The sequence below is a fragment of the Lissotriton vulgaris genome, unplaced genomic scaffold (genome assembly GCF_964263255.1).
Source record: "Lissotriton vulgaris unplaced genomic scaffold, aLisVul1.2 SCAFFOLD_484, whole genome shotgun sequence".
NCBI classification, from domain to species: Eukaryota; Metazoa; Chordata; class Amphibia; order Caudata; family Salamandridae; genus Lissotriton; species Lissotriton vulgaris.
In genome coordinates, this window is record NW_028243020.1 from 513,631 (window position 1) to 536,435 (window position 22,805).

At 45.0% G+C, this 22,805-nt stretch overlaps 1 protein-coding gene across 1 annotated transcript in view; it reads left to right on the plus strand.

Annotated features, from left to right (window-relative positions):
- Positions 1–10,433: 10,433 nt before the first annotated feature.
- LOC147668747 (uncharacterized) overlaps positions 10,434–22,805 on the plus strand; it is a 117,821-nt gene continuing 105,449 nt past the window's right edge. Inside the window, exon 1 of the mRNA XM_086948460.1 lies at positions 10,434–12,018. Within this exon, the coding sequence (XP_086804586.1) occupies positions 10,434–12,018 (1,585 nt within the window). The remainder of the gene's footprint in view (positions 12,019–22,805) is intronic.

Sequence of the window (22,805 nt, forward strand, 5' to 3'; positions counted from 1 at the left end):
TGCTTTACACACTGACTCTGAATTAAGCCTGTCTGCTCGTGCTACGTTACCATAAGGGCGAGCAGGGGTTATTCCGGGAGGCTACCTCCCTCCTGCTTGGCTTCGGTGCAAACCCCAGCCAACTGGGAATCCTATTTCCAACACATATTTTAGCAAAGTTGGTTTTAATATTCTGTGTTTGAAAATACCACTTTTAGAAAGTAGGTATTTTCTTGCCTAAACCTTCCAGTGAGCTCTGCTGTTATGTGTATTGATTTTCTGAGTTTAGAGGGGCAAGGCAGGCTGAGTCAGACCTGGGTTGAATAGAGAAATATGCATTGAGTACTGGGGAGGGGTAGCTCTTTGACCTGAATAGGGCTGTGCCTGGCAAGGTGAATGCTGGCTCCACCTCCTACTGTGCGTCTGATGGCAGACCCCCCTCTTCCTGAAAGGAAGGTTGCAGCCTGGTAAACAAAGTGCTCCATGCCTGAGCAGAACTGGTTCTGGCTGGGTTCAGTGACTAGAGACGTTTGAAAACAAAGACTTTTGGGGTATAAATGTCTGTGCCCAAACCCCTGATTTTGGTATTGCTCCTGGATGTCAAGAGGAACCTCTGTCCGTGTTACTGAAGGAATCTGCAGGAGAGGACTGTCCTTGTGCTTGTGTGCTGTTTCTTGGATTGGCCTGCAGTAGTTCCCCTTGGACTTGGAAGAAGAGGGAAAAGGACTTTTGAGAGACTTTTATTTTACTAAGCAATCACCCAAGGGCTAGAAGAGAGCTAGCCTACTGCTGGAGTCACAGGTCCATCTGACTCCCCACCAGCCTCCTGATTCCTCCCACCGAGGATTTCTATCTGCAGGTGAGGTCCCTCTGAGTTCCAGAGCCTCTAGTTCTACTACAGAGAAGAGAGTGCTGAAATTGTCGCTAACGCCCGTTTGTGATCCGCCGCAGCTGAAGAGCCTAAGAAAAATTATCGCGCTGCTGCTGCCGAGCGCTCGCAAACCAAAGATCATTGCATCGCACGCTTGAGGGCCACAAAGTGCTCGCTAACCCCAGAGATCATCGGATCGCACATTTGCGGGTTTTTTGAAGGCTGGCTAACCCCGGATCGTCACACCGAGGTCATCGCATCACGACATCGCAGAGCGGGCACCGTACGTCCGCCATTTTCCTCGCATCGCACCCGGATCGTCGCTCTCTCGCGGGGTGCCATTTTCTTTCATCGTTACAAGATCGCACACACAACAGGATCAGCGCATCATCCTCCCTTGCGGCAAGTATTCAACGCATCGCTGGCCTAGCGTGAAGAAGTCTGTCGCTTGGTCCTGCACGCACCCGCAGACCGGCGCATCATCCTCCCTTGTGGCAAGGATTCAACGCATTGCCAGCCTAGCTTGGGGAAAATCATCGCTACAGCTTGTTTGCAACATTTTGCTTGTTTTGCTATGAAATCCAGGTACTTTGTAAGTAAAAGGGTCGCAGAGACCCCTGCTTTGAACTGAACCCCTATTTGAACACTTTGAACTCTATTTCCAGCTTTCCAAAAATACCCCCATTTTTCAGTATTGTGGCTTTTTACTGTTATTGGTCTTGTGTTAAGTCTATATATAAAGATACTTATTTTTTATAACTACTTGTGTGGTGTCCCTTTGTAGTGTCCTTCACTGTGTTACTGTGTATGATCATAAATGCTTTACACACTGCCTCTGAGATAAACCTAGCTGCTCGTGCTACGTTACCACAGGGTTGAGCAGGGGTTATCAGAGGGTATAGACCCTTACTCTGACTTAGGAAGAAGGGTCCCTACTTGGACTGTGGCCAGCCACTGCCAACTAGAGACCCCCATTTCTAACAATCTGTCTTTTAAAAACGTACGCAAATTGTACAAATTACTCGCTGCTTTCTCCCTATCTGCACTCACCTTATCTGAGACTTGAAATCCGCCAATCCCTCCCCGGTCCACCACCAGCCATTAGCGGGCTGTTTTTGTGGAGGGAGTTGAGTGTGCCGCGATCCTCTGCCATTTTGGGTGAGGAGACGATCTAGTTGCTCAAAACTCGGCACCAGCCCAGTGAAAAGGGGCCGATGGCACGGAAGCGTGCAGCGGGTGCGCCAAAAGCAAGGCTGTCTGCGCCCGTCCGCGCCAGTTAGTCGCCAGACGCCAGGCATGCTGCCTCCCCCACTAGAGATAGGCTCTTCTACGCTCGGAATGGCCTCCTGAAAATCAGGAACTCAGCAATTGTAGACAGTCCTATGGGGACCGCCCTTTCTGCTGTATACAATGCGGCATCATTACTGTACTAGCCCCATCCCATGCTGATGCTACCTCCCCCATCCCAGTAAGCATCTTAGAATCCTCAATCTGAACTGTCGCTCCTTAGCCAAACACTTCGCTGATATCCATGCCATATTAGAGGACACCTCCCCTGACGTGCTCTTCCTTACCGAGATGTGGCTCTCTGATGCCATGATAGCTGAGCCAGGCCTTGCGCTTCCTTCTGGCTACTGCATCCTTACTTTAAATAGGGAGTCCAGAGGTGGGGGCATCGCAATTATTTTTAAATCTTGCTATGCATGTACTTTTGTAAAACAGGTCGTCACCGGATGCGAATGTGCAGACTTTAAGATCTCACTGAGCTCCAACTACACAATGTCAGTGCTCCTGGTATACCGGCCCTCTCGGCCATCCACTGACTTTAGGACTGCCCTCATGGAGACGGTCAGCGTATTAGCAGTTAACGCCGCTAACTTTACCGTCTCTGGGGATTTGAACCTCCATCTGGATAATTATGATGACACAGACATAGCTAACTTTGTAGCCGATCTCGCGGCTTGTCAGCTTGTGCAATTGGTATCGGGTCTGACGCACATTGCCGGCCACCTGTTAGACCCAGTCTTCACGAACATACCCTCCCTTACAGTGCACGCACCCATCCCCATGGGAGGGTCGGACCACTACCTAATCCGTATGTCACTCCAGGGTATAACCCCGGTACGGAGTACGGATCGTTCGGTCTCCCTCAAACGGCCATGGTACAAATTGAACTGTGAACAATTCGACGCATGCCTCTCGGTTACCTGCCTGAGGCTGCTGCTTAACGCCACACAAGGCTTACAGGGTATTCTCCGACTGGATCACGTTTCCGTTAGAATGCCTAATCCCTGAGAAATGGTCTATTAACCGCAAATCTAAAACTAGAACATGGTACAAAGACAACTTGGGCAATATGCGCAAGAGCTGCAAGAGGCTGGTGCATATATGGAGAAGGGATTTCAATCCCGCCACGAAGGGCTTTTACCGGGCGGCGATTAAGAGGTACCACAAGGCCATTCAGTGGGCCCGAGCGGCATTTTACGCCAATAAAATCTGCGAAAGTGATAACCCCGCAAAGAGCGTGTTCTCAATACTCTCTAGCTTTCAATCCCAGCGGACTGCCGCTGGGCCAACCATCAAAGTCCAATGAGCAGTGTGAGGACCTTGCCAGGAAAGTGGATAACACCTATAGGTCCTTCCCAACAACACCTAGTAGTGAGTAAGCGGCAGGGGGCTCTCAAAAGGCGAATACCTTCAACATCTTTCCGCTTATCCCTGCCGACCAGCTGTGAACACTGTGTAATAAAGTCAGGTATGGATCTCCAGCAGACCCGCACAAACCAGACCAATTCAGGAAAGTGCTTCCTACTATCTTATCCTCCATGGGTCAGGTGATAAATGGGTCACTTGCCACGGCCACTGTGCCCAGGGCTTGGAAACAGGCCAAAGTGACCCCTGCTTAAAAAACCTCCCTCGACCCTGCCAAGCCAGAGAACTATCGTCCAATTTCCTGGCTCCCCTGGGCGACAAAGATCACTGAGGCCTATGTTAACTCACTCCTATCTGAATTTCTGACCAGGAATAACATGCTGGACCCCTCCCAGAATGGCCTCCGACCAGGTCACATCAAGAAGTCTGCTCTGCTGGCTGTGACAGAACATCTCTGGTCCGCACTAGATGCCGGTAAAACATCGGCGCTGGTCCTGCTGGATTGGAGCCCTGCGTTTGACACTGTGACCCATGCCATACTGCTGTGCCGCCTGGAGGAGGCAGGAATCACTGGTCCGGCTCTGGAGTGGCTTTCCTCTTTTCTTCATGAGAGGTTGTTCGTGGTAACAGTCCCTCCATATGCCTCAGGTGAACACCCCATCAAACAAGGGGTGCCACAGGGTTCCTCCTCAGCCCCCTGATATTCAATCTTTACGTCCAACCCCTGGCCGCAGTAGCTAAGAGCAGAGGTCTGACCATGGTCTCCTACGCCGACGATACACAGTTGGTGGTGGCGCTCTCGAATAACACTGAGCGGGACGCCCTCAAGTTTCAAGGCGACCTAGCAGCAGTTGCCGAATGGATGACCACTAACTGTCTCCAGCTGAATGCCAGCAAGTCGGAGGTACTGCTGGTGGGCAAGGCCATGGTCAGTGGAGTGAACGCTGGTGGCCCGCAAGCCTTGGTAGTGCCCCTCTGCCCACCAAACAGGTTGTGAAAACTCTAGGGGTGTGGATAGACTCCTCTCTCAACTTCCGAGCCCAAACCAAAAAAGTGTCAGGTCCCTACTTTGGATTACTTCGGGGGCTTCGACCCCTATTAGGTTTCTTCGATGCACCCACACGACAGATCATCATTCAGGCGTCTGTAATGTCAAGACTGGACTATGCCTGCTCTCTGTATCTAGGGTTCAATAAGGTTGAAATTCTGAGGCTATAAAGGGCACAGAACCCAGCAGCAAGGACCCTGCTAGATCTGCGCAGGCCCTGCCCGGTTTCCAACGCCATCCGGCACCTTCACTGGTTGCCTGAAGCCAGGCGATTAGAATTCAAGGCTTTATGCATCGCCTTCAAAGCCTTGAGACTGTCGTCCCCTAACATCTTGACAAGCCTCCTCTTGCCTTATGTTCCCTCACGCTGTCTTCGCTCACAGAGTCAACACCTGGTAGTGGTCCCCCGAACAGAGAAAGTCTGTGATGGAGGCCGCTCTTTTCGCAGCAGAGTGGCCCTCCTCTGGAATGCACTTCCAGCTCACATCCGTAGCCTTAACAACTATCTAGAATTCAGGAAGGCCATTAAAACTCACCTTTTCCCTGCACCACAGTCCTTCCCTCAGTCCCACCCTTTCATGTCAGTTGCTCTGCTGTCAGCGCCGGGACGCCCCTTCACTGGGGCAGCTGTTGCGCTTTACATGTTGTGGTAGCATAACATAACCATATTTCCAAGCTGTCATGAAAGAAAATTAAACTCTATTAATGTCATGGAGGCGAGGATTTTCCCACCCTACATACAACTAATACTGCACCCACTCAAGAAGGAGAATGGAAGCTCATTGAGGATAGGTACCTTACTTTAGTACTGAGCGATCTTTACAAATCTGCTCCAATTCTATTGATGACTGTAAGAAATACTTTGAGCAATGTGGACGATTCCACGGTGGCACAGGTTCAACGTATGACGTGACTCACAAGGGGTTTTCCTTTCAAGCTCTGATCCGCAACATTATTACCAGTGGAGGAATGACAAAGGAGAGGGGATTTTGTAAAGAGGAAGTGCTTCGCCTTGTGCCTGTTTTACGTGGAAAGCAGGGGCTGTTTTTTTCTAAGCATGGGACTCATTGGATAATACGAAGAGAGAAATGCGTAAACTTTACATCTGTGTCCTTAATAGGATAGAAACCTTTCTGCACAATAGCTAAGAAATCTCAGCTCTTTCGATTAGGGTTCCGTTAAAAGGTCCTTTCCGCATGATGATAAGCAGTTGTCTTCAGCCGTTCATAGTGTCATAACCTCGTCATTCCCAGGCCTTTTCATCTCTGGTTGAGGATTGTATGCAACATTTCTCTAACATGTTTACTTGTCTTCCCCTTCTTCGCGCATATATACTCCTCGATCCTGATGTTATTCCTTCAGGACCTCTTCTCTAAGTCCTCCTCCTTTACTGAAATATTATTTTTATTTTACCCAACTAAGTTATGTGGCGGGGTTATTGCTCTATCTCAGAGAATCTGTTTGTCGCCTCCTACAATGACTCCTACAATGAATTCATCCTGTCATCCAACTCATTGTATGTCGGCTTCACAGAAACTTTCAATTTATAATTCACTCTCATACTGTTTCACCAACTTTGTGACACAACAAAATTAAAACCTTAATGGGGAGATTGATTCACGTACCTTCCCCCTGGTAGAGACCACTTCAGCACCTAGAATTATTTGACACAGGGAGTTCTCCACTTTATACCCTGAGACTTCTGTAACTTTCTTTTGAGGGGGCTAGATCTGGTTAGCTGAACAACGTCAATCCTGTAACAAATTTCAAACAACTGAATCTCTAAGTTGGACCAGTACCTCTGCCATTACTCCCCACTTAGTTGTTAATGGTATGGTTCCTGCCTCTGTTAAAGACACCACAGTGAATTCCTTGTTCTGGAAGCCAGGAGCAGATTCCTTGGTTTAAAACAGTTATTGCCGATATTGTTGCTTTCTTTTGCTCTTAGCTGGTGTAAAAGTTTGTAGCAAAACCACTTTCCCAAGGACACTAGGGCATGATTTCGGCCATCACACAATACAGAGACAGTGCTTCTCCCTAATATGGATGAGCTGAAATGGGAGCAGCAGCCGACGCTTTGTTCTCATTAGATCTCTCTGCTGTCTTCGCACAGTTGAGTACTCCAACTTTGTGAACCATGTTGAGGCTTTGGGCATCGGGTGCTAGGTGCTAAAGAGGTTCATATCATTCTTTACAGGCTGAACATGTATCGCCAGATTGGGCAACTTTTCGTCCAACACATTGCATGCAATTTCAGAGTGACTCGTGGGTCCTCAATCTCCCCCCATTTGTTCACCAGCTATGTAATCCCACTTGCTGAAGCTTTACTTGAGAAAGATGTTAGAGCATTTTGAGGTGTTACATGTGATTGTGCTGATCTGTGCCCACCCTGTGTGTAGGTATCTCGGAGTAGTTGATGCCCGTGAATGGCTCGGACGAAGCCTAACCTTTCACTACAAAATGTATGGAAGGGGTTTGTGTGTGCAAGACGGTGTGTATGTGTTTGTTTGTGATTGGTCGTCTTGGGTGGAAACAATATATATGAGCATGTAAGCGACTGATCCGTCTTATTACTTATTTCCAGTGTGTAGCTCTTTGTGCCTGGGGATGAATTGTGTTTCACGTGTGTTTGTGTGTGAACTGCAGAGCACAATGCCTGTGTAATTGTACAGCATTGAAGATGGGGTTAAGATATATCTGGTTTGTTACATTAATCCATTTATAAATGAGGCGTGAGGCTGTACAAGTGAGAGTTGTAGTTTGTGTCACATCTGTGAGTACACAATTGAATGGACTTTTTAAAGAGCAATTTGTTTTGTGTGCGTGTTTGTTGCAAACATTTGGCGTGTGTGTTGCAAGCATTTTGCCAAAGACAAGCCTGTCTGCTCCCAGGCACACCTGGCTGCCACCGCTGAGACCAGAAATCAGTTAGTATACTCAATATTTCTCATATTCTGCATAAGATCTAAAGTTTTTCAGGTACACAGATTTTAGAATAATTTCCCCCATGTTTGTCTCGTTTTTAGAGGCAAATGTTGTGTATGCCAGCCACACATATAGAGGAATCTAGTACTAAACAGCCCTCATTTGGGACCAACAAACAATAAACCTCTTATACATGCTCAGTTTGAGGAGTCGTTAAAAGGGTCTTTACTAAACCCACCCTCCCTAGGCAAAGATAAGGTGGAAATACTAAAATTATTAGAATCTTCTAAGATGGATATCCTGTTCTTAAATGAAACCTGGTTGTCGGAGGAATCTACTCCAGATCTGCAGAAGCCATACCCGAAGATAACCAAAAAAGAACACGCTCAGAGAAACGAGTGAGATAGCAGCAATTATTCACCAGTGGATTCACACATCTGTGAAACAAATTACTCAAACTGAAGGGGCAGATCTGCTTTCCTTTCTCAAGTTTCGAGTTGATGACGACAGCTCGGTCCCTAAAGATAATGAATTTGCTGATTTAATGATGTTGAATTTACACCAACACATTACATGCTCAGGTCACATAAAATAAAATCCCTTAGATCTGATCTGGGCGTATAATTCGAATTGACTGAATATAATCATCCTTCCTTGCATACAGTCCAATCCGTATTTGATCAGCGTTTGTATTCCGGTAGATCTTTCTAACTTGATCCACAAGCAGGAAATGAAACAATACACACATGGCGATACATTAATACAGAGCCAGTGTTATCAACACTTTCAAACCCTTCCGCCCTCTTCCCATCAATTGAAGACATTCTCTCCAAAGAAAAATAATCCACTCTGTGGCTCAGACGTGCTAGTGACCAACACCCCTCAAATCCAACAGCGTGTTATAAACCGCACCAGACCAGTGCCCTGGTACAAGCCAGAGTTAAAGGAGGCAAAACCTGCATTGCATCGACACTGGCAGGAAAGGGATGATGAAGAGAGCAAAATCACATTTTAAATTGAGCTTGAGGAATATAAAGGCAACCCCTTTCCATGCAAAGTCCTCTTAATAGACAAATAATAAAAATACTTTTTTTATATCCTGAATGATTTGTCTCCCCCAGATGAAATGAGAACTACCATGACTCCTGTCGAGGCATTCTGTGACAATCTAAATACTTAACAAAAACATTCTTTAAAGATAGTATAAACAAATACATTAGCAGTAATTCTGAAGTTGAGTCTGAAAGAATTCAACTCTCCTTATCCTTGTTTGAAGAAATAAACAAGCTTCATGAATTTATGATCAAGGTCAAATTCGGGTCACCAACTGACACTTGCCCTCCAGCAGTCATAGAATCTCTGACCTCATCAATCAATCAGCATTTATAAAGCGTACCCCAAGGGTATCTGGGCGCTGAGGGTGCTGCGTCTCTGTCGAAAAGCGAGGTCTTGAGCAGTCCCCTGCAGAGCGTTTTCATCAATTCAGCAGCTCAAGCTGTCGTTCCAAGCGCGTTTCATAATGTTGCAGAGCTCACGATACTGAAAAACCAGGGAGAAGTCCCGGATACAACCAAGAATTATAGGCCAATATCTCTGCTCCCTTAACCTGCAAAAACCATTGGTCGGAGAACTATCTTCAAGAGGTTCCAGGCTTTATAAATACACCAGCTCTCAGATAATTCTTATCAATTGAATGTCAGCCTCACCACTCCAGGTTCAGAATATGATGCAATTTGATGATTTCTTGATGAGGTTGAATCAGCTAAAACTGGATATTGACCAAACTGAGATTGTAATTCTAAAGAATAAGACCAATCTTTGGAACCAACTTTACTCTCCAACAAAAATGAGATTGTTACCGGAGCCTAAACCCACAGCTAAAAGCCTCTGAGTTATAATCAATAGCAATCTAGCAAGATCCAGCTGCTGGAGCAGTAGGATCTAAATACAGATTTATACTGAAACTACTTAAGATAATAACCCCACTCCTCCCAGTCCTATCTAGATCTCATCATGTCAACCGAGTATATGTAAGAATGCCCAGTATCACCATTCATAGACTACAAGTAATTCACAGCGATGCAGCTTGTTTACTACATCATCTTCAGGGTGGACACACGCCACACCTATATTGAAATAACAAATCCACTCTAAGACCCTCAGCCCTAAAGGGTCGAGAGGTCTAGCCCCTCACTTCATTGCAAACCAGGCGGAAATGCATACACCCGTACAAAACCAGAGATCCCCTCACTTGAATTTACTTTCTATTCCAAAATTACAGAGGATCAGATCAGGTGCACGCAGCTTTGGTACAAGCTCCTTACATTCTGATCTCTCTCCCGGCTAAATCCATTTGAATCTAACTTTAAGTGTTTTCCCAGAAATCTGACAACCCACAAACCTATTCATGCTCGATTCTTCCGGGTCTGAATGGTTGTCTCCTCTTTTATGTATTTCTGATTCAGTTCCAAGAAACCCCAGGTTCTCTATATATGCAATGACTTAACATGTGTTTTGTAGATCCTGTAGAAGTTTGGTATGTTGGCGTGTGCTTCAGTCGCTGAACTGAATATTGCAAAAGAGAGGTGTACAGTGCAAGTGAGGATGTTAGCGCAGTCTTGTCTGCCAGGGTATTATAAACCTTCGATTGCTGCAAGGCTGTTACAGTATTCAATTTTCTGTGGTAGCACAGTGTATAATTTGAGCAGACCAGGAACAGACATAGTGTTGGAAACATTTCAAATCTGTGCCTTTCATAATATATGAACTATGTTGCTGGTATTGTGACATTTTAATGATTCATTTTTGTCTGGTTTTAGAAATGAGCGATGTTCTCATCACACTGGCGTTGGTGAGACAGGAAGGAGTATTTTGACCTAACTGTCCTGTGATAACGTGTTGTCTTTTCTCTTTTCCTCTCCTCTGCAGACATTGAGACTTGAACATCAATTTACCGGAATGGGGAGAAGACGGGCTCCAGAAAAGAAAGTGACAGCACAGTGTTCACAGGAATCCGTAAGAGCCACAGTCCCATTGTATACTCTTCATGACGTCTCAGCTTCAAGATCCCGAAATGATGCTCAGAGGGACCAGGACCTGGAACCGCTTTCGGAGAACCTGCCCCACATTATCCTTCTATCCATGCTGGAGGAGTTGGAAGCCAAACTGGATAACTTGCTGAAAACTGTGGAAGACGTACCTTCTAGCGTCGCTGGGATGATTAAGAAAATCTGGATAGAAAAGGATCAAGGTTCCCTAGATAATGGTGCAGTGTCTTTGGAGATGGTCTGTCCGGCGAGCATTAGAGATTGTGCTGTTAGACGGTCTCCTGCGACACCTCAACTGGACAGGCCAATGGAACCGAGCTTGTGTCTTCAGACAGTGTGTTATGATGGGCATGCACCAAAGCAGGACAGTACGCTCTCCTCGCCAACAGATGTTCAAGGGCGCCCAGAGGAGCCAAACCTTTGTCTACAGCCAATGTTTCCAGATCGACATCACCCACAGCAGGACCAGTGGGTGCAACCTGGGTTTCCAGGTAGAAATGGAGAACAGCAGGATTGTCCTCTATCCCGGTGCCCTCAGACAGATACTCCATGCAGATCACAGGAGGCAAAGCTGTGTCTTCACTCGGAATTTGTTGATGGGCAGACACCACAGCATGTCCAGAGCGTACAGACGGCGTTCCCAGAAGAGTGGGAGCCAGATGAGCCCCTGAAGCAAGAACCATCCCCATTGTCTACTAATAGCTGGGACCAGCAACAGAACCTCTGCCCACACCCACTATTTCCTGAAGGACACGAACCACAGCCAAACCACCGTATACAACCCACGCTACCAGATGGGAACGGACCTGATGATCCCTTGGAGGAAGAATTGATGTGTTTTGATTTCCAAGATCCCCAGGAGAATCGCAGCCTACAACCCATGTCACATGATGGGATGTCATCAGACGAACACTTAGAATCTGGACTATTGTCCTTTGATGATTTGGGGTCACAACAAACCCAGTGCCTACAGCATCACCTATGCTTGGAGCAGGAACATTCTTATGCACAGGATCCAAACGTGAACTACGAGCTAGAATCTATGCGCCCTGAAGCACAGGAACCAGATCAGAACGACATGCTAGAACAGACCTGTGCAGATGCACATGGTTCAGATCAAAAGTACAAGCTAGAACCACTGCACACTGTGGCACAGGACCGAGAGCTAGAGTCCGTGCTTCCTGAAGCACAGAAACCAGATCAGAACGACAAGCTCGAACAGACCTGTGCAGATGCACATGGTTCAGATCAAAAGTACAAGCTAGAACCTCCTTGTACTGATGCAGAGGGTTCAGATCAGAACTACATACTCGAACCACTGCACCCTGAATCACAGCATCAACATCAGAACTGCAAGGCAGAACTGCTCTGTCCTGAAGAGCGGGGTCAGTGTGTGCCTCAATCATTCCTAGGACTGGATACAAATACTGCAGATGAAGACTCAATGGAGAGAGGAAATACAAAATCACATTTATTGCTGTTCGAAGCTACCCCAGGTATGTGTTTCACTATAAATGGACTCTTGGAGTGCATACTAACACATGTAACCTCTTCAAAATGCGTATGGGCAGATTTTAGAAAGTCTCTGAGGGGAGGATTATGGTTTGGATGAAAGCCACTGAGCGATACTGACCCCCAGAGTACGAGTACACAGGGTGCAGATGTTTCCCTGCATTCTCCTCCTCTGGTTCCACACAGGACTGCATCCTTCCTGTGCAGAAACAGGCCTGGTTATGGGACTCTGCATGAGACAAATAGACCAGTAGCTCTTCTCGTTCCTTGTTCGTCCCCATTCCAGGCTTAGGAAATGGAAATAGCGCAATTCATGGGAGGAATTACTGGCCAGAATCACACGTAATAGTCGGATGCAAGTGATGTGGTGTTCATTGAGAATAGCAGACATGTGCGGTCTGGGGAGGGAACTGTGTTTCTAGTTGCACAGTTACATTGGGTAAGACGCAGTCGTCTCCAGTTCCTGATAGAAAAATCCGAGTCTGTATTCGGCCTCAACAGCAGGGCCGACCAGGGATGTTGTTGTCACTGCAGGGTTCTCCAGGAGTGCACACCACCTCATGATAGACAGATACACAAAGGTTTTGGAACTCTGAGGTGACTTGCAATAATCTTATTATATGCACCAGGTGGTACTTTATCCCGTATAATACATGGTCACACCATCACCTTCCCCACAAACCTTGGTGCGTAGCTCCTACATATGCAGCAGCTAACATGTTTGCAAACATGAAGGATGAACTTTAAACCTCTTGTGCGATTAGATATTTGTTGCAAAAAGATGTTAGAAACAGTTCAATAAAAGTCCATTAAAAAGAAAAAGCTGCAGTAGCTCGAAACGTGCAGAAAGATTCCACCCTTCCTTTATCTACGGAAACTAATAAACATATTCCCTCTGCTTCTCATAGTAAGCTAGTTACATACAGCAGAAGTAATAAAAGCAAAGTTCTGTTTGTTGCTTTAAACAGCTGCTTCAATTATGCTTCGTAACTTGACCTTCCTTTCACATCAGCTGCTGGCGCTGGCAGCAGGCATTGTACCCTCAGGACTTGACTGTAATAACGTACAAAAGCCGAGTTCTGACGTCTCTTCTTCATAATCACTGACTTGCTGCGTCACAAATTCCTGATTATAAAGAAATTAGAGACTGCCATTTATACAGGGATTACAGAATCCCATGTAATATATTTTTTTATATATATATATATATATATATATATATAATAACTTAGGCACAGTTCAATGAATCTGCACAAAACTATTTGGGATTGGCATGGCTAGTTTCATGCAGTGTTTTTTTTTATGTAGTCCTCAAATTAAGCCACTAGTCATTTAAGATAGAGCTAGCTGGACCTTTAGCCCATGAATGGTCCATGCATCTGGACTCGTGGACACAAATGTAAAAATATATTGGATCCGATTGGATGAGGGAGCTTTTTTGCCCATCCATTTCGGATACCTAAACCCAAAGTTGGGTCTGCGGACCGGAAGCTCCCTGATCGGCTGGCTACATCTTGAACCATTACATGATGAAGAGACTTGTTCCCCGCATCCTGTAAAAATACTAAAGAAGCCATAAAGAGCCGTGGTGCCATCCTGTCTCTCCCGGGCACAGAGGCTGCCTAATGTTAAAATGTAGAAAGAAATTGCTGATTTTGAAATGAGGTTGGATTCCACATCATGACCCTTGAGGTCTGCAAACCTTATGCAGGTGTCTGCGCAGGCACAGTAATTGGCCTTGTATCCTGGTAGACATTTGTGATGTTCGGAGACCTGCTGCTCGGTCTGAAACCCTATCGATGTCCAATAAGGATACACAAGTTTGCAAAGGTCCGAGAACCCCAAGAAAGTGTCCGGGAACCCTTAAAAATAAAAAAACATAAGCCAGGCCCTTTAGGGAATCCCCTGCTGTGCCCAGGCACCGTTGAACACCTGTGCCTGCTTGGAGTTGGCTGCAGGGAACTGTTGCGTGTGTATATGATGAAAAAAACCACACTGAAAACAAGCATTGGCAAAACAAATAGGTGTCTCCTATCCATAAGCTATTGGCTTTGGCAATGAGTTTTAGCCACTATGTACACCAGTGTGACTGCTGTTCGGCTTGGCTAAAAGTAAGTGGCACAAGGTCGGGTGGGGTAGATAGAAGGGGATAGATTGGGAGATTGGGGTAGAGTGGAATGGGGTAGATTGGAGTCAAGTGGGGTAGATTTCATTGAGGTAGATTTGGGTGAAGTGGAGTAGATTGAGGTGCAGTAGGATGATTGGGGTGGATTGGAGTGGGATAGATTGGGAAAGAGTGGGGTGGAATGAGGTAGATTGGAGTAGAGTGGGGAAGACTGGAGTGGAGTAGATTAGAGTGCAATATAATGGGGTAGTTTGAATTGCGGTACATTGGACTGGAGTAGAGTGGAGTTATATGGAGTGGTGTAGGGTAGATTGGGTTGGGATGGGGTAGAGTGTGGTGTGATTGATCGGAGTAGATTTGAGTAGGGTAAATTGAATGGGGTACATTGGGATAGGTAAGTTTGAGATGGAGTGGGGTAGGGTAGATTGAAGTAGGGTGGAGTGGATTAGATTCAACTGGAATGAGGTAGGTTTGGTTAGAGTGGGGTGGAGTGGAATTGGATAGATTGGAGTGGAATATTGTGGGGTAGATTAGGGTGTAGTGGAATGGGGTAGATTGTAGTGGTGTGGTTTGGATGGAGTGGGGTAGATTGGATTGAGTGGGGTAGATTGGATGAAGTGGAGAGGGATAGATTGGGTGGAGTGGGGTACATTACAGTGGAGTATAGTAGATTAGATGTGGATAGATTGTAGTAGTTTGGAGTGGGTAGATTGTGGTAGGAGTGTAGATGAGTTTAATTGATTGCAGTTGGATACATTGAAATGGAGTTGGGTAAATTGGACTGAAGTAGAGTGAGGTAGATTGGGGTGAAGTCAGTTAGATTGGACTAGATTAGAGTTTGGGTAGATTGAAGTGGAGTGCGGTAGACTGGGGTATATTGGAGCAGAGTGGGGTAAATCTGAGTGGAGTGCGGTAGATTGGGGTGGAGTCAGTAGATTGGGTTAGATTGAGTGTATTAGGGTAGATTGGAGTAGGATGGGGTAGATTGAGGTAGAGTGAGGTAGATTATGGTGAGTAAATTGGGGATTGGGTGAATTGGAGTGGGATGGATTGGGGTACTTTGGAGAGGAGTTGAATAGATTGGAGTGGGGTAAGTGGTGTGGATTAGAGGAGAGTGGAGTGTTGTTTCATGGAGTGAGTGGCAAATATTTGGAGTGGAATGGTGTGGAGTTGAGTGGCGTAGTGTGGAGTATACTTGGTGTGGTAGCGCACTGCCATTACAGGCAACACATTTTCAAATGAAATGATCATTACATTCACACCGAAATATAGTTTTACTGCACATCAATGATAATGTTTGCAAATGTCATCCCCTAGTGTATTAATGTGTTTCAATCGTATTCAAATATTTTTCTCCACACTTCAGGAATACAAAACAAATGTGCTTCATTTGTACTAATTCCGATATATTCTGAAACATCAGCCCAGTTCTTTTTTTTTTTTAGGTCTTGCCGCAACAGCGCTTAACTTTGTGGGCTTACTGCCCACCCATTGCTTTTTAGGTCTCGCCTGTCAATGCCCTTGCGCATTGAGCTTGCGAGAATATAGGGGCTTAACCAGAGCTTAACCATCGGGCGATTCCATGCAGTGCCCGTGAAAAGCAAGCTCAATGCGCAAGCGCATTGGCCTAAAATGCGCATGCACATGTAAGCCAGCCATCTGCCGCCAGCAGCTTCAGTTGAAAGGCATCCGCTCCGCCCCCTGCTGCATCAAAGGCTTTCGGCCGTGTCGCATTTCTCCTCCCCCCTCCCCACAGCAATGCAAAGAGTTTTCACTTTCACTGCCGCCAGGCCGTGTCCCTCGTTTCTTCTCCCCCTTCCCCCCTCCCCACCCGCTCATCAAAGGCTGCTCACTCTCCTTCTCCCCCGCCCCCACCCCATCCGACTTGTCTTCATTTCGCGCCGATTTTTTTTTCATTTCTAGTGTAGGACGAGTCTTTTCAACCCAGGGGCAATGAACGTCGTGTACAAGAACTTTCCTCCCATCTCAATGTCTGAACCCCAAATTCTCTGAAGGCACTTCCTTAACTTAGCAATTCCACTTGAGTTTATACATGTTTCTTACCAGCAGCACCACCTAGCGGTGACACGCATTTTCTCAGTCCCTCCAAAACCATACGTGTAACATTTTACATGGAAAGAAAAATTATACAAACTAAACTTTGACCGAAGGTGAAGGCCGCCGTTGCCACATAGTAAATGTATTTCTCATGCGACTGTCTTCACAAGGCCTCACGGGGGCGCTGTTCACAAAGCTGTAAATTGAACCGAAGTTGGTTACTATTTTTATTTATTGGTTGATTTATAAGTAATTTAGATGGGAGACCCAGGACACGCAGGCATGTTTACAATAATATGCCAGGCCATCAGATGAACCAATGTATCTAAAGAACATAAGAAGGGCGGAGATCTGGAAAGGCAGAACTACTCATCGAAAAGCAGAAAAACCGTTGTCTCCAGCCCTACATTCGCTTGCACCGAGTTACCCCCTCCCCTACCCCATATTTTAAGTCGTTCTCTGCATTTGCATCAACCTCTCTTGCCAAGGAACCAGCCCGCACCAAAAACTTCTTTGTTCTGACACACTTGTAAAAACACAATTAAAAACGTTGCCATTTCGTCTTCTAACAGGAGTAACATGCACACCCACGGCAGCTGGCTGGAAACAAGCAGACGGGCTATTCTACTGTGTAATGACACTTCAGTCAACCAAATTTAAGACAAGATATCTGTGTCAGACAATATTCTTACAATATTCTGTTGCCACACCAAGGAGATGGAAACATTGTCCTGGTTAATCTCTTGTTTCTTCTCCCCCCTTATCCCCTCCCCACTAGCTCATCAAAGGCTGCTCACTCTCCTTCTCCCCCGCCCCCCACCCCATCCGATTTGTCTTCATTTCGCGCCGATTTTTTTTTCCGCCCGCCAATGCTTGTTATTAAGGGGGATTTGTCTTTATTGCGGTTAGTCAGTTACTTTTAACATTTATAAGCTATTGTGATTATAAAATACAACTACTTTCAAAATGTCAACATAAGTAAAAAAAATAATTACATCTACAAAAAAATAAGCTCCAACTTTTCTAATGCAAGACCTATTGCATTTCAAATGCTTGTTATTTGTGTCTTTGAATCTCCTTTAAACAGCCTTGCTTCCCAATGGCTAATCTTTCCTACTTGTCTCTCCTTTTCATAGTTTGTTCCCTTCCACGGAGCACCGTCCCATTACTTGTAGCCTTGCAATGGTTAAGGGGTTGAGTGCGCTACTGAGGTGTAGGCGCATCCCTGTGGTGGGCACACTTGTGTGGGGCTGTGTGTGGCAAAACAACACAGTGGTTCCCGAAAGTAGTTCAAATAAAGTTCCAATCGTTGACGTTTTCAAAGTTTTAATTAAAGTTTTTCATTGGTATATTGCATATTGCTTTCATATGAGTTAGCAGACCATCAATTTTAATCCATCAGAAACTGGAAGTGGCTCCAATGCATTTCGGACAAAAGTGTCCTTTCTCAAGGAGCACTGCAACAAAGAGAATACAAAAAATCCAAATCAATACACGCAGTATGAAAATGATTAAGACACAATACTGGTTACATATGTGTCTCAGCGAGACACATATGCGAGATAACCTCATGCGCCCTTTAGCGGGATAAAAGAAATGTAGAAGAGTTTCACCAAAAGAATGTGCACGGGAAAGTGTGATTAGCGAGGATAAGGAGGACTACCAAGAACGTTAGGACAAGGGTCGGTGACGAAGGGGGTGAAAGTGAGGAAATCTAAGGCGTGACGGGATGAGACGGAGCAAGTGATTAAGAGGAAAAGACAGTTTAACAGTGAATTCATGAATTCAACTGCTCGGACGAGCAACGAGCGAGGCTTACGTAAACAGTTTGCAGGATTCTCAGCGATCCTAAAAGAAAGATGGGATCGCCGGTTTTAAAAAAACGAAAGGTGAAAGCTAAACCAAGCGTTGAGCAAACGCGGGGAAAGCATGGAAGACTTACTGGGTCTGGCGGTTAGGCGTAGCCGTGAAACGGGTTCCTGGGTGGTGAAACTCCGCGAAGCGAATGCGGAGTTTTGGTGAAGGGTGGGAAGGTAATAGAGATGAAAAAAGGACTAAGAAGGATTGTAAACAAGGAAGTGGCCATCTTGGAAGGGAGGGTGAAACGTGAAAAGGCGGGGAAAGTCAAGTAAAGAAGTACAAAGGGCAACAATTAAATACAAACAGCAGAACAGAGTCATAATGCATCATTAAATGCCCACTGTCGGCATTATAAATAACAGCTCAGTTCAGTCCGGTCGTTAAGACCAAAGGGTTTCTGTGATTGTAACCTATACATCCAAGCAGTTTCTCTTTGCAACAGAGTCTTATTGTTGTCTCTTCCTTCAGTTTTAGGGACAATCTCAAGAACCATATATTTAAGCTGGGCCACACTGTGGTTGGCCTCGTTGAAGTGGATGGCAATGCTCGATTTGATGTTTTTTGTCCTTATGTTAGACTTATGTTCGTTTAACCTCGTCTTTATTTTCCTGCTTGTTTTGCCCACGTAGGTTTTCCCGCATGGGCACTTTAGGAGATAGATCAGATTGGAAGAATCGCATGTGGCGTCCACATTGAGTTTGACGTTAAATCCTCTCATAGGGTGGCTGACCGTATTTCCTTTAATCACGTTATTGCAGTTGCTGCAATGATGGCACGGTCGTGTGCCAGTATGATTGGTTGAGGTACCCTCAGTTGTTTGCTTGGATAGAATTTCTTTGAAATTCATAGGTCTGGTGTAGGCGAAGATAGGGGGATCCTTGAAGAGGTCCCCGAAATCTGGTTCGGATGAAAGGATGCGCCAGTGTTTCAATATTATCTTCTTGTAGTTGTTGCTTGAGGTGGAATATCTAGAGACTAGTACCATTCTCTGACTATCAGTTTTAGGCTTACTCCTTAGAGCTTCTGTCCGAGAGGTTGCGGAAATGCGATCCATGGCTTCCTTAAGTATTGTCTCTGGGTAACCTCTGCAACGAAATCTAGATGCCATACATGTAATTTGGTTCGTCCTGGTGTCTGGATCGGAAACAATATGGGTTACTCTCAACATCTGGCTGTAAGGCAAATGTCTTTTCAAGGAGTTTTGGTGGAAACTACTGAAAAGTAGAGCGTTGTTACGGTCAGTGGTCTTTCGGAAAAGATCTGTCTGTATACCTTGTGGGGTTATTTTAATGAGGACGTCCAGGAAAGCTATCTCTTGATGATTGATGTTCCAAGTGAAATCTATACGATCATCTTTAGTATTGAGATCCGTTAGAGCGAGTTCTAAGCTCTCTTGAGAGTCCTTCCAAATGAAGAACAGATCGTCAATATAGCGCACATAGAGTTTGAGGTTGTCCATCCAGGTTTTGTTCTTGTAAATATGGTTAAGTTCGAAATTGCCCATGTATAGATTTGCGTAGGTGGGCGCCGCACAATTGCCCATAGCCATTCCAGACATTTGTAGGTACCAGGTTTCGTCGTGTTTAAAGTAACTATGATACAGAGTATATATCATCAGTTCAAGAATGAATGGTTTCAAAGGGTCACTGATTCCAGATGAAAGTAAGGCCTGTTCTACCGCATTGATCCCCCCTTCATGGGGAATAGAAGTATATAGACTCCTCACGTCGGCTGTACAAAGAATTAATTTCTACCTTTTCAACTAATTTTTTCAAACACCTACACTGTGCGCCACGCCCAATTACCTCAGCCTTGCAATGGTCCCATATTATCAACTGCTTTAGGCACTTTTTCTTTTTTCTTTGCCTAAGAGCACTTCATATGCGCACTTTTTTCACTCACTCCAAGCTTTTTTGTAAATGGCTGTAATTCTTGTTCTTATCTCTTCACATTGGCTGTTCATTCACAGACCGAGATCAAATGTAAGATGATGTTTCCCCTAAACAGCCTGTTCTTTCTCTGCCAGTTCCTCACCGTCTCACTCATCGCTGCTTGCCTCTCCTTGCTTGTTATTTATAAAAGCAAATTACTTCATTTTCTTGTCTTTACCACATCCCCTTTGCATAATGGTAGCAGCCGTTTCAACTAAAGTGCTCATGTCTACTGCTGCCGACCAGAAACTTCACTGTCGACTGTAAAGTTGGCACCTAAGGAACTGGAAGGACGGCTTGGGGTGGAGGGGACATTGGCACGTACAGAGGGCCGTGCCATTGAAGCATCTTCTGGCAGCTCTCCCCAGCAGCATCATGACGCGACCCTGCCACATCTGTGCAACGTTTCCGGGCCAAAAGCAGTATAGGATAATAGCTATAAATTCTGTAACCAGTCTGTTTGCTACGTACAATCCACTGTACTAAATGATATGAGGTATTCTTAGTACATGTATTTCTAAAATGTCAATTGTTGTAATATTAAGGACGCATACTATTGTAATGCAAGTTGATCTCTATTAATGTTTAGGACATGTATTATTTGTAAAGTAGAAACGCTTTCCACTTAAAATTGAATATATATACTTGGTAGTTTGTTTAAAGGACTAATCAAACCAAATGTCAGAAGTACAGTGCTATAGAATTGTGAAGCACTCTGATACCCAGTTGGGTCATGTGTGCGCTATATAAAACACTGAATAAAATACATAAATAACACACCTGAGTGCAGGGAGATCCCCTCCGAACACACCTGGCGCCTGCTGTGAAGAAGGTGTGTGAGGGCTGAAAAATTACCTTCACGCCCTGCAAGACCAGCGCCCTCGATGCTGCCTGCGTGGTGGCCATGTTGAAGCAGAAAATCATCAGGACATCTCAGGCATTTACACCCAATACGTGAAAGACGGCAAGCCCGTAGGCTGATTTGGAAATTATTGGGCACTTTGATAGTGGTATCTTGAGGAAAATAATCAAATACCGGCGGCGTGGCCAAACTACTTTTCAGAAATAACATACTCGCACTGGGGAGAGACTTCTCAGGCTCTGATTGTGGGCTGGGATTCCCTGCAACAGAGAGCAACCATTTGTAGCTTCTTATCAGACTAATCGTCCCCTTTCCCGGCGTTCAGAAAAAAATGTAATATCAGCATTTTTAGGTGCAGCACCTAAAGAGCTTATTGATGGTACAGTAATAACGCTCCATTCCCTGCATTCTCTATTTTCATTAATCATATCCACCACATTTGATTGAAATTCAAAGGGTAAGCCAGGTAATTACGTGTCCATCTTTGTAACCCGGCAAAATGCAGTAGGATATTTCTTTTTCGACTGATGGTTTGGGACACGGCTAAAAGTCATTTGCAAAGTCAGTAGGTTCGCAAGGCAAGAAAATTGGCTTTGCCAGTGCTTGTTTTTTGTTGTGTGCTAGGAAATAATCTTACACCTTCTCCTCTTGTATGGATACTCAGCAGAATTGTCACATACATTCTCTCATTTTTAAGTCATAGGAAGAAAAGTAAACACCAAGCTTTCTCAAAGAGAGAGCTTGGCATTTGACCTCTGTCTTTGAATGCACTGCAAATGTGACAAGATAAAAACAAGATTTAAAGGCCTTTTTAAAGAAAGTGTGTTTGTGGAAGAATACAGTAAACTAGGTTTGGGCAGCAGGAGGGACGGATGTGAATTACAAACCACAAATCCAATGGTAAGGAACGGGTGGAATGTATTCCCACTGATGCTTTCTGATTATCCCCAAGATGTCTTTAGCTATGTCTGGTAGTCTTGGATCAAAAGTACACAGGTCACGTTGAAGTTTTTATTGGGATTGCTTTTAACATCTTAATTTATTTTTAAAAGTTATTTGCAACTCACTTAAACCATGGTCTCTCTCTCTCTCTCTCTCTCTCCCTCTCTTTCTCTGTTTTTCTTCCTTTCTATCCTTCTCTCTTTCTCTCTATCTTTGTCTCTCTCTTTCTCTCTCACTTCTCTCTCTGTGTCACTCTTTCTCTGTTTCTCTGTTTCTGTTTCTCTTTTTTTCTATCGTTCTTCCTTTCTATTTCTCTTTCTCTCTCACTCTCTCTCTCTTCTGCTCTTCCTTCTTTCCCTCCCATGTACTTTGTGGTTATAAGAGTTTCTTTTGAAAAGCAATTATTTCTTTGCTAATAATTTTGGAATCTTCTGACCAATTTGCACAAACTTTTTTTTTTTGGTTCCTCTTTAGTATACTAAATGTGTTTATTTTTGTGGTTTTATATAGTACAATCTTTGCTGAAGGGCATTGAAGCACTGTTCTAAAGAAGAAAGACCAAAATGCAGATTAGATGTGTCATAAAATAACGGATAAGCAATAGACTAATCCCACAGATCACGTCAGGGGAGAAAGTTCAAACAGTTAACATCTGGATACATTGGAAAAGTGGATGCAGAAAAGTGACCACAGATTTATTATTCAGAGCATCTCTCAAGTAGGAGGATTTTGAGTTTATAATTGTGGCAAGACTTGTGGTTGTTCAAGGGGGTTGTGGGAGGGAGTTCCAAATGCTTGTAGCGGTGGCAGAGAAGGCGAGCTTTATAAAGCGTTCTTGCCTGAATGTCACTTGTTCCAGCAGGAGGACTTTACGAATTCGCGATCCTTGTTCAGATCCAGAGATTTTGAGTTTTTCTACCAAGTAGGAGGGTGTGGAGTTGTGGAGGGCTTTGTGGGTGATGCATTCAGTGTTACATTGGTCTGTTGCTTCAA